The following is a 10,510-nucleotide window of genomic DNA, read 5'->3' on the forward strand; positions in this document are numbered from 1 at the left end:
GCACACATACTGTATATACATACACACACATACAGTATATATATAATATGCGTGTGTATATACAATACATATATATGTGTATATATATACATATATGTGTGTGTGTGTGTATGTATACATGTGTGTGTGTGTGTGTGTGTGTGTGTGTGTGTGTGTGTGTGTGTGTGTATGTGTATATATATATATATATACATTCAGCCCGGCACTCTGGATATATTTACTGGTAATCTTGAGGGTGCCCTCCTAGCATATTAAACAAATTCCTATACCGAGCTGAACAGTCCCTCAAGAAAAAAATCACATATCTCATAGGTTCTGTTGATGTTTCAAGACATGTCCTGATGAAAAGACAGATGGGTCTTAAAACATCGACAGCACCTACTGAGGAGAGCCACCTGTTTTTTTCCTGAGGGGCTGTTCAGCTCAGTATGGGAAGTTGTTAGGGGGCCGCAGTCAAAATTTTGCCTAGGGCACCAAATGGGCTAGGGCCAGCTCTGAATTCACCACTATGAATTCAACTTTATAAAAAATATTTTTTTGTTGAAAGCTCATGCTTGAAAATAATTAGTCATATGCCCATGGGACCCATGGTAATTTTCAGTCAAAATACTTAAGACCACAAATAAACCAATCACACTGACTGCGGGCTTTGAAAATTTGTTTACTATGGGAGCCAGTGTTCTTTATTTCAACTGTCATTTTCTGCCAATAATGGGGAAAAAGTCTCAGTGTACAATCTATAATTGCAAAGGCACTGTGTGCATGGTCACAAAATCAGTCACATGCCTATGCAGAGTTGCATAAATCTGACACCAGCTCACAGAGAGGCTGTCTACCATACATGTAGGCTGAGTACCTCAAGGCGTGTTCACGTGATTGTGAACAAATGTAGAATGATTGAGACGCATATATGCCTGTGAAATCTGTATATGCTTGAAGGCAGGTGCATATCATACTTGCCTACTTTTGTAAAAGCATTTTAGGGAGATTGCGAAAGAAACACATGCATGTGGCGCTGGAGAAGGAGTGTACTGCTCCATCTGATAGATAGATGTAACTGACAGAGTTACATGACTCCCTGTAACTCTGGCCCTGAATCAGGGCGTTTTTTTTTTTTTTTAAGCCGGCCTCCTGGCCACTCGCTAAGCTATGGGTGACCACCCACAGCTTTTGCGAGTGGCCAGGTGATGGTCGCGATGGTCGCAACCATCAGGCTTGCGACGAGACCCTTGTAGTAGGGTCTCTTTCCCGCAAGCCCCCCCTCTATTAGAGAGTGAGCTTCCTGCTCTAATAGAGGGGGAAACGGCCTCAAAGAGCCCTACCCCCTCCCCGCCTACAAAACGGGGCGAGCTGTCGGTCAACATCGACAGCCGCCCCGTTTTGTTGCGAGCCACGGAGCGGTGGGGGGGGGTTATGGCTAGGTAGCATAGCGGGGTTAGCATTAGGTTTTGGGGAGGGTAGGGTTAGGCACCACTGGGGGGGAAAGGTTAGATTTAGGCACAAGGGGGGGAAACTTAGGTTTAGGCGCTAACGGGGAGGGTTAGGGTGCGGGGTGGGGAGGGTTAGGCTACGGCTACAAGAAGGGAGGGGGAGAATGGGGAAGGGTAGGTATACTTATCCCGATGGTTGGGATACCAACCATCGGGATGCCGCTGTCGGTATTCTGACAAGAGGCATCCCGACAGCCGGCATTACATACCGATTCCATTTTGTGCATGTTGCCTGTTCATTTCAATTGCTGTTTCATGCATTTATTTAAGTTTTGTAAGCTTTTTTTTCCTCCTAACCAAGCTGCGTATTTTTTGGAATACCATTATCAATACCAATCTTGCTACATTATTGCTCTGCAGTGGGTGAATATGCTTTTTAAATATTTTAGCAGGAAGCCCCCATGTGAAATCAAACTTCATCGCTGGAAGCATTAAAAGCATTTGGAGAGCAATGAAAAGTCCTGCATTTGATTTTCAAGGGGACCCAGCACAACAAGGTGGAGCGTTAATAGTAGGCCCAGGTATGTAAAGCAAATTGTTTTATTTGCAGCTTAATTATCCATTTATAAACAATATTTACTTATAAAGGCACCTCGGTCTGCAACCTGTCCCACCCAGTTTCATTCAGCCCTCGTCCTGCCCCCGCCAGGCTCTGTCTCTCAAGCACTTGACCCGCCTCATTCCTGGTGCAGAGTGGTCCTCCGTCCTCACTGGCCGGTCTGTTCCATCACTTCAGTGAGAGCCAATGGAGAGGGGATGTTGTTCACCTGTAGAACTCCCCTCGGCTCCCAATGCACATGCCAGAGACGGGACAGAACTTAAGCCGCTTATCCACTAGACGATATAATGAACAATAACAATATCATTATCGTTCAATGGTTCATTATATCGTCCAGTGGATATGGCATCAACGACCAGCTCCCGTCTGAACCTGCTGTCCAACCTGACAATATCGTCAGGTTAGGCAGGTTGGGGGATGAGGGAGGGTGCCGGCACTGAATGATATTGTGAATTATATCATTCAGTGTGTGTGCTCAATGTCGTTAATTGCATTCAGCACATCACTGCCGGGAACACACTACACGATATCACTCATGGAGCGAATTGTGTAGTGGATATGCGCCCTTAGACAATTATTGTATTGATCCCTCCAACCCCCTAATATGTAATATACATGAATGCATTCTGCCATAATGTCCGTGAGACTTCCAAATTTTGTGGGGTTCTGCCATTCTCCCGCATCCCATCCTACCTTAGTAAAGTATAATAGGATTAGTAAAAGGACCTGGCATATGCCAGATCACCACAGTCTGCCCGCTGGTCCACCCTGTAACGTCCACTGCTCCGGCCGATCCTGCTTCCTGCTCTGCCCAGCCCAACGTCTTCTCTGTCTACTGCTCTTGTCCTGCTGAGACGCACTGATATTATACTATCTGTATATGTGTATTTGTTATGTACTATAACATATGAGCTTTACTATTAAATGCATTATCATAGTAAACCAAACCATAACTATACTATGTTAGGAGAACTGGAATCCAGGACTGATCCTGTAATATTACTGCAGTGGTAGCGTTCATTTCTGGGACACAATTGTTTACATTAGTAAGGTGAGTAAATTTGAATAAAGCATATTTCACACTAAATGGAGGCGTATGGTGTAAATTGTTCAAGGTTGTTGTTAATGTTAGGGAAATACAGGCAATTCCAGAATTACTGACTGACATCTCCAAGAAATTGTGCAAAAACAATCATATAAATAATACATATAATGATTCAAAAGTTCTTCAAACTGTTGAGTGAAATTGTTTAACATTTATATAACAGACATCATTCCTAAAAGAGTGTTGTTTTATTTTAAAAATAGTGTATTCTTTCAAAAATATATTGGTAATTTATTTATTTTTAAATAAAACTAAAGTATTTTGCATCTTAGTGCAAAAAAACTGTCTTTTTATTACTCCCAGTCTCCAGAAACTGCAACATTGGATATGACTATTTCTTATTTCCCCCGGGGTTATACAGGTGTAAAACATAATCGCAAACATCAAAAGTCTCGGGAGGGGGCAGCCAGTTCAAGCACGGCGGGGGGGTAGTTCAGGGGCGCGGCGCAGGATGCAGTTTGGGGGCGTGGCATAGTAAGTGGTGCAGGGGCTTGGCAGAGTGTTTGCATCATCTTGCCCCCCCCCCATCACAATACAATGCAGTGAATACCAGCATTGTACAGCAGGGTGGCAAATTCTGTAATCTGCCATCCAGACTGCCCACTTCACTCGGTAAGTGGGCAGTTGGGTGCAAGATGCGTCTGGCTTGGGGAGACTTCCTCACTCTCCTGGGCGGCCAGAAGAGCCACCCAATTTTTGGGACCACCTGGCCGTTTCGGGAGAGTAGGCAAGTAAGATGTAAAATCCCTTTATCATCTATCAACATAGCTAAAACCAAGAGCTGGCAACTGAAAACAGATGGTTGTGGACCGGCACAGATTAGGAATGGTTCTAAAAAATCAGTAGTCAGTGACAATAATAAAAAAGCAAGAATAGCATGGAACAGCTGAATCTTTGCCATGAAGAAGACACATATGCATACTGCCCCCTCGTACAGTCAGGAGGATAGTAAGAGAGGCAAACAAGAACCAAAACATCACAATTTCAGAACGGCACAGTTTAGTTGAATTTTGGGATTTTAAAGTTTCAAAATCCACTGTCAAATACCACCTCCGTGATCAGACACTTTTTGGAAGAGTTCCACGAAAGAAACCTTTCTAAACAGCGAGATATAAAATACAGCGCCTGAACTATGTAAAACATTTTTGAAACTACAAATGGAATTATGGGCCTGATTCGGAGATGGACGCAATGGCAATGTTTGCGCAGTTGAATGATTATCAGTGGTCTGCGCATGCTTATTCGCAGTGCACATGTACAGCTAATGTGTGCCAACGGTGATCGCAGTAAGGATTTAGCCGCAGTGTGATTGACAGTCAGGGACTGTTTGTGGGAGGTAAGGAGGGAGTGGCTGCCCAAGTGCAGGCTGGGACTGGGTCGCAGATAGGGGCACTCACCAGAGGCGCACACCATTGTTTGAAGAAAAAAAGGGGCAGCATACAATGGTTGCAGGGACACAAAATCAGAGTTTTGCTATGGTTTTCTCAGTCTCCAGATATGAACTCAACTGAAAACCTGTGGTGTGTATTGGAGATGACAGTCCACAAGCAACGACCCAAGAATATCAAGGAACCGGGAATGTGCTGCATGGAGGAGTGATCAAAGATGCCTCAACAAGTGTTTGCCAACCTTATTTAGCATTACAGAAAGTGGCTCACTGCTGTCATTTCCACCAAAGGGGGTGCCAATATTTGGAAAATCTTTTTTTTTTTAAATTGTGTTACAAATTAAAAGCTTTCTTTGATCCAGAACACATTAAATAAAAAATATGTAGCACACCACTTTGATGATGCCCAAAATATAAATCTTTGCATATGTGGTTTATTTAATGAAGTGATTTTAGCTAGTTTCTGTGAAGAGTGCTATATACCTCTTAGATTTCCTAATACAGTGCTTTAAAATGCACAGCTAAAAGTTATACACAATTTAGTAAATGTTTTATGGAGTGCAATAGCTCCTAGTAGAAGAACAGACTGTATCCAACCATATTTTATTTTTGTTTTTTATTCATTCTTTACTATATTTCTGGAATTTCTATAGCATCAATTCCAGAATCTTCAATCTTGGGGGTCAATGCAATTACATGCAAGTTGCCAATGCAAAAAGAGTGGAAATTCCATCAACGGCAGCCGAACTCGCCCCCCTGGTGGCCTGATCTCGCTCTTGACTCATTGATTTTTGTACACAGCCCTGTGGGGCTGCAAACAAAAATCAGCAACTCTGGAGCTACTGTGTGGTAAGTGTGGCATATAGCTGCACTTACTCTACCGGACTCGTGGGGGCGAGATTATTAAATCAATCATTTTGAAATAACTCATTTCATTAAGTTTGTTTAGGTGACAACCCCTCTCCATACTTCCTTTTGGTGTCAAATTAGGGGATACAGTTGTAGGAACTGATACCAAATTATACTATTGATTTAATTCTGGATTCTAGAAAATTATTAACTAGTAGGTGAAAAAAAGAAGTATCCTTTGAAAAGCAGGAATAATAGGCTACACACTATTGTAAAAAAATATATATTTCTGATGTGGGCGTAGTGTCACATAGCCAATAAAATGTAGGACAATGTCATGATAATGTATAATCAAATACAACCACATCACATTTTGACTAATGCAGAGTCTATTCTAGTGACTGGTGTACAATACTTACAGCATTCTAGTGACTTATCATGGTTACTACATGGTGCAAACCCCCACTATACAATGCAAACCCCAAATCTTTTATAGCTACTATACTAGGCAGACCTCAATTCTCCCGGTCTGGGTACTAAACCTTGCTCCTGAGTTCTGCTCTGTCTGCATGGTAAGCAATCAGGAGGTTGACACTCACTATGTCACCAATGAGTATGTAGATCTTACAATGCCAGTGCTGGCATCCCAACATGGGTGTAATGCTACTTATACCCCTTTCAGACAGAGAAAAGAACCCAGTAATTTTCCGGCTCTTGCCGGGTCGACCCGGGTTTTTTCTCTGTCTGAAAGGGTCAAAACGGGACCTAATTCCCGGTACTTCGACCCAGGTATTTACCTGGGTTTTTCCCGGGTCTTACACGGGTTGGTGGCTGTCTGAAAGGTGCCGACCCGGGTTTTTCTACTCCGGGCATAGTAAGCAGCGCTTATTGGCTGAGATGGCGTGGCACGGGCTACACTTTTCATGACCTCATCTCTGTGTGCCATAAAAGCAGTCCATTTATTATGACACACTGTATATTGCAGGGATAATCTGTGTTCTGTGTGAAAGGGGTCGACCCGGGAATTTCCCGGGATTTATGTGCTGTGTGAAAGGGGGTTAGGAGCAAATTCCTTGGTCCTTCCAGGGTTGAAAGATATGGGAAAAACCCAGGTTTTAGGGATTTTTCTGTCTGAAAGTGGTATTAGAGCAATTTTCCTGTGCAGATGCTAGTACTTGTCGCTTACCAGCATGTTTAAATCAGAACACCCACATGGTTAAAATACAAACATGTTTCAATTATTATACTGCTCAAGAATTGTTAGATACTGCTACAATAACAGTATACAGTAGTGACTATTTTAGCACTACAAATTAATTAAATAACTTTTCTTTGAATCATTCAACAAAGTCAATGCTTTTTGCCAACTTAAGTTTGGCTGGCAATACAACTTAGAATGACGTTGCTTCACTTCTATTTTTCACTACAGGTAACAGAGTCCATGTTCTGCATCGTGACATGAACAGATACAACCATGTACCGATTAGTTCCCTGCTTCGTTATGCAGGAGTGCAAACAATCCATTTTGGTAATAAGTCTCCAGTACTAGAAGTGTGATGTGATATGCAGGTGCAAACAAATACACAGCACCTCATTTGGCAAATACAAACCAGATTTAAAAAAAAAAAGGTTTATTCAAGACATATATTTATATGTTAAAAACAATTGAAATGATTTATGTATACATTATTTTATTTTTATCTTTGTATGTTTGGTTATTTTTAGAGTGAATTAAATGGTATGCAACCCACAATGTAATAAATGTGTATTTAATGCTAACAGTTACCCATATATAGTGTTACCATGTTACAGTCAGGTTTGGCCACACACGCACATACACATGTGGCCTAATCTAAGATATATCTGGTTGGTCAGTGCCAGTTTGTTAAAATGGCAGCTTATATACCTTAAGAGTTTGATACAGTGGCTGTAAAAAATTATTACCGTCCTCGTATTTTTCACCCCTAATTTCCGAACATCATCGAGTTCAATGCAACGCGAATTGAATAGCGCCGAAAGGAGCTCCCGGAGCTATTCAATTCAGCACGCTGTTATGTCGGAGAATGCCCATTCTCGTGCCTTAAGCATGGTGTTTAATCATGAGAACCGGCATTTCACAGATAGTTTGGTCCGTCGATGGAAGGATCTATCCGTATACACGAGTGATCTCCTTCAGTGTGCGTATGTCTGATCAGGTGCCTGCAGATTTCTTAGTCACAGCGCATGTACCGTATGTTGAAGTCTGCGAGGTCCATTCGCATTCCACTTGTGTTCAGGCTCTATAACAGGACATACTACAATACTGAGGTTCCAAATGTGAAAGCCTTTTGCTAGAGAGGAAGCCTAGAGTGATGGGAGGAGCTGTCCATGTGACAGTAGCACAGGCCTTTCATAAATTTGACGTTTAATGGACAGTGTAAATAAAAAATTAAACAAATATACCTTGAACAATCGAGCATCTCCCAAAGCTTGCCAGAGAGAGTATCACAAAACCATTTTGTGTTGGTCAGTCATACGAACTCCTGAATAAATCTATTGTGATTCCATAATGTAAGAAAATGCCTCGGGTTTGTGGTTGTTGTTTTTTTTTTTCTTTAATTGACTTATTGTTTTTTAAAGCAGCAAAGGGCATTTAACTTTATAGTGTGCAAAACCTTATGTTGTAAAAAAGTGTATCCACGTTGGTGAACCACTGTTAACACTTGCAGCACTGGTTGCACTAAATAACAGTACATTTAATGTTGAATATGCTCAATTTAATAACAATAAAAACATACTACATTCTTATTTATAAACCACAAAAAATCTATAAATAAAATCAATGAATTTAATTCCATAAAAATACCTGAACAAATAAAAACAGTCCACACCATAGATACCAGTAAATGGAACAGACCTATTGATCTTGCATTACTTATAATCTACAAAGGACTTTTAGTTACTTTATATCCACCAAGTGAAAAATATATATTTGTCCAAACGGTATGTTATAAAGTAACAAAGTCCACAGATTTTGTTCAACAACTTCTGCACTTGTAAAAAAGGGGAGTCCACCATAAAAAGGATAGATTGTATTAATGCACTTTCTGAATAAATGGGTGTGGACTAACAGATAGACAGTAAAAAGGTCGACAGTGTCTAGATATACACCAGATGTTAGACAGTCAATAGGTCGACAAGGACAAAAGGTCGTCATACTAAAGATCGACATGCAAGATGGTCAACGTGGTCAAATGTCACCACAAAAAAAGGTTGCCACAAAGATGGTCGACACATTATTTTTTTTATTTTCTAGCCCTAATCTTCACCCCTGTTGCCTAACCCTAACCGTCTGGATAGGTGTCTGGCCCTAACCGTCCCTTCTAGTGCCTAACCCTCCGGTAAGTTCCTAACCCTGTAGGTGACTAACCATAACCCTAACCCTCTGGTAAGTGCCTAATCCTAAACATTAAAAACATTGTGTCAACCATTCTTGTGTAGACCATTTTTATCAACCTTTTGACCTTGTCGACCACTTGTACCTGTCGACCTTCGTCCATGTCGACATTTAGTGAGTCTGCCTTTTTCCCTGTCGATGTTTTGCCTCAGTCGACTTATTGATTGTCAAGCTTTTTACTGTCTATCTATAGTCCGGAAACCTGAATAAAGAACCTAGGTAGCACTAATAAAAACCTTATGTGGCCAATGCAGAGTCAGAAATAAAATGGGGGTGCGTTACAGCAAAGAACAGTGCACTGAAAAATATCATATTTCTGCACATACAAAGAGCTGGACATATGTGGACATGTGTATGTCTCTGAATGAGTAGCATGTACTGTATGCATGTTTACTACAAGTAATCATCAGTGTATCAGTGTGTACTTGCACCTAAGTTATCCTAGGTGCAAAATATATGCCTCCTGACAGAATATATATTCCTAACGTGCTGGTCTGCATGGGCCACATTTGCGTGAAATCGCATTTATTGATCCTTGGTTGTAAGGTTTGACATGTACTGGTCTGCATAGCTGTATATATGTTCTTTTACTTTCTGAATATACGTAGTTCCAATTCACGCAAGATACACAATGCAAACTAGTATACGTTTTTATAAATTACAGAAGCTTGGGTAACTCTGTGCGGCATCGCAAGACCCGTTCTGCGCATGAGCTAACCATCGGGTTAGTGTATATCTCTGAATCAGGCCCATAGTCTGACCAAAGTCCACTCTTTTACATCATGTAGCCTGTAAATCCGCATCCATAGGAGTTGGCGATGTGTTTCAATTTCTTCCTGGATATCTTTATCATTAGTGGACAAGGGAACAAGGACAGTTTAAGGTGTGGTTCACCTTATCCAGTGGCTCTGAAACTTGGTCCTCAGGACCCCACATAGGTCACTTTTTCTAGGGATCTAGCAGGTGAACAGGTGTATTCATTACTCACTGACACATTTTAAAACATCCACAGGTGGAGCTAATTATTTCACTTGTTATTTTGTGAGGAGACATGGAAAACATGCACTGTTTGCGGTCCTGAGAACCTAGGACCTCATTCAGAGGTGCTCGCAAGAAGCGAGCGCTCGTTCTGAATGAGGGCGGCCGCTTCATTTTTGAAGAGCGGTCTCCTGGTCATTAGGTAAGCTGTTACCACCCACAGCTTAGCGACCGACCAGGTTGATGGTCGCGATGGTGAACACCATCGCGACCATCGGGGCTTGTGACGAGACCCTAAGGTTGGGTCTCGGCAGTCACAAGCCCCAGGGAGCTTCCTGCTCTGAAAGAGCAGGAAACTCCCCACTGACATCACTGATGATGTCAGTGCGGCCGCCCACAAAACGGTAGGTGTTCCTTAAGGAACGCCTCCGTTTTGGAAACCACCCCTGGGTAGAGAGTTTCTCTCTCGCTCTGGGGCTTGCGCAGGGCTAACTATCGACTTGGTTGCGAGCACATCAGTGCTTGCGACCGGGTCTGAATGAGACCCCAAGTTTGAGAACCTGTGACCTAAGCAGTACTTTGTGAAAAAAATAAATTAAAAGTTCAATGTGGCTAAATCTGTAATTACTGAGGGCGGAAACTGCCTACTCCCCCCAACACAGACCGTACTGCTTAATCAGTTGGGCTTTATAGTCTCCATGGAATA

General features: G+C 42.0%; 1 protein-coding gene across 3 annotated transcripts in view; it reads left to right on the top strand.

The window, feature by feature from the left end:
- PRXL2C (peroxiredoxin like 2C) overlaps positions 1-7,114 on the top strand; it is a 29,543-nt gene extending 22,429 nt beyond the window's left edge. The window contains exons 5-7 of one of the 3 annotated variants that reach the window (XM_088470276.1): positions 1,880-2,011; positions 3,017-3,100; positions 6,820-6,881. In XM_088470276.1, coding sequence (XP_088326402.1) covers positions 1,880-2,011; positions 3,017-3,063 — 179 coding nt within the window. In that variant the 3' untranslated portion in view covers positions 3,064-3,100; positions 6,820-6,881. Of the gene's footprint in view, positions 1-1,879; positions 2,012-3,016; positions 3,101-6,819 lie in introns of all 3 variants that reach the window. The other 2 variants (XM_088470274.1, XM_088470275.1) reach the window with 2 other exon arrangements.
- Positions 7,115-10,510: the final 3,396 nt, after the last annotated feature.

The sequence above is a fragment of the Taudactylus pleione genome, unplaced genomic scaffold (assembly GCF_031769625.1).
Source record: "Taudactylus pleione unplaced genomic scaffold, aTauple2 ptg000095l, whole genome shotgun sequence".
NCBI classification, from domain to species: Eukaryota; Metazoa; Chordata; class Amphibia; order Anura; family Myobatrachidae; genus Taudactylus; species Taudactylus pleione.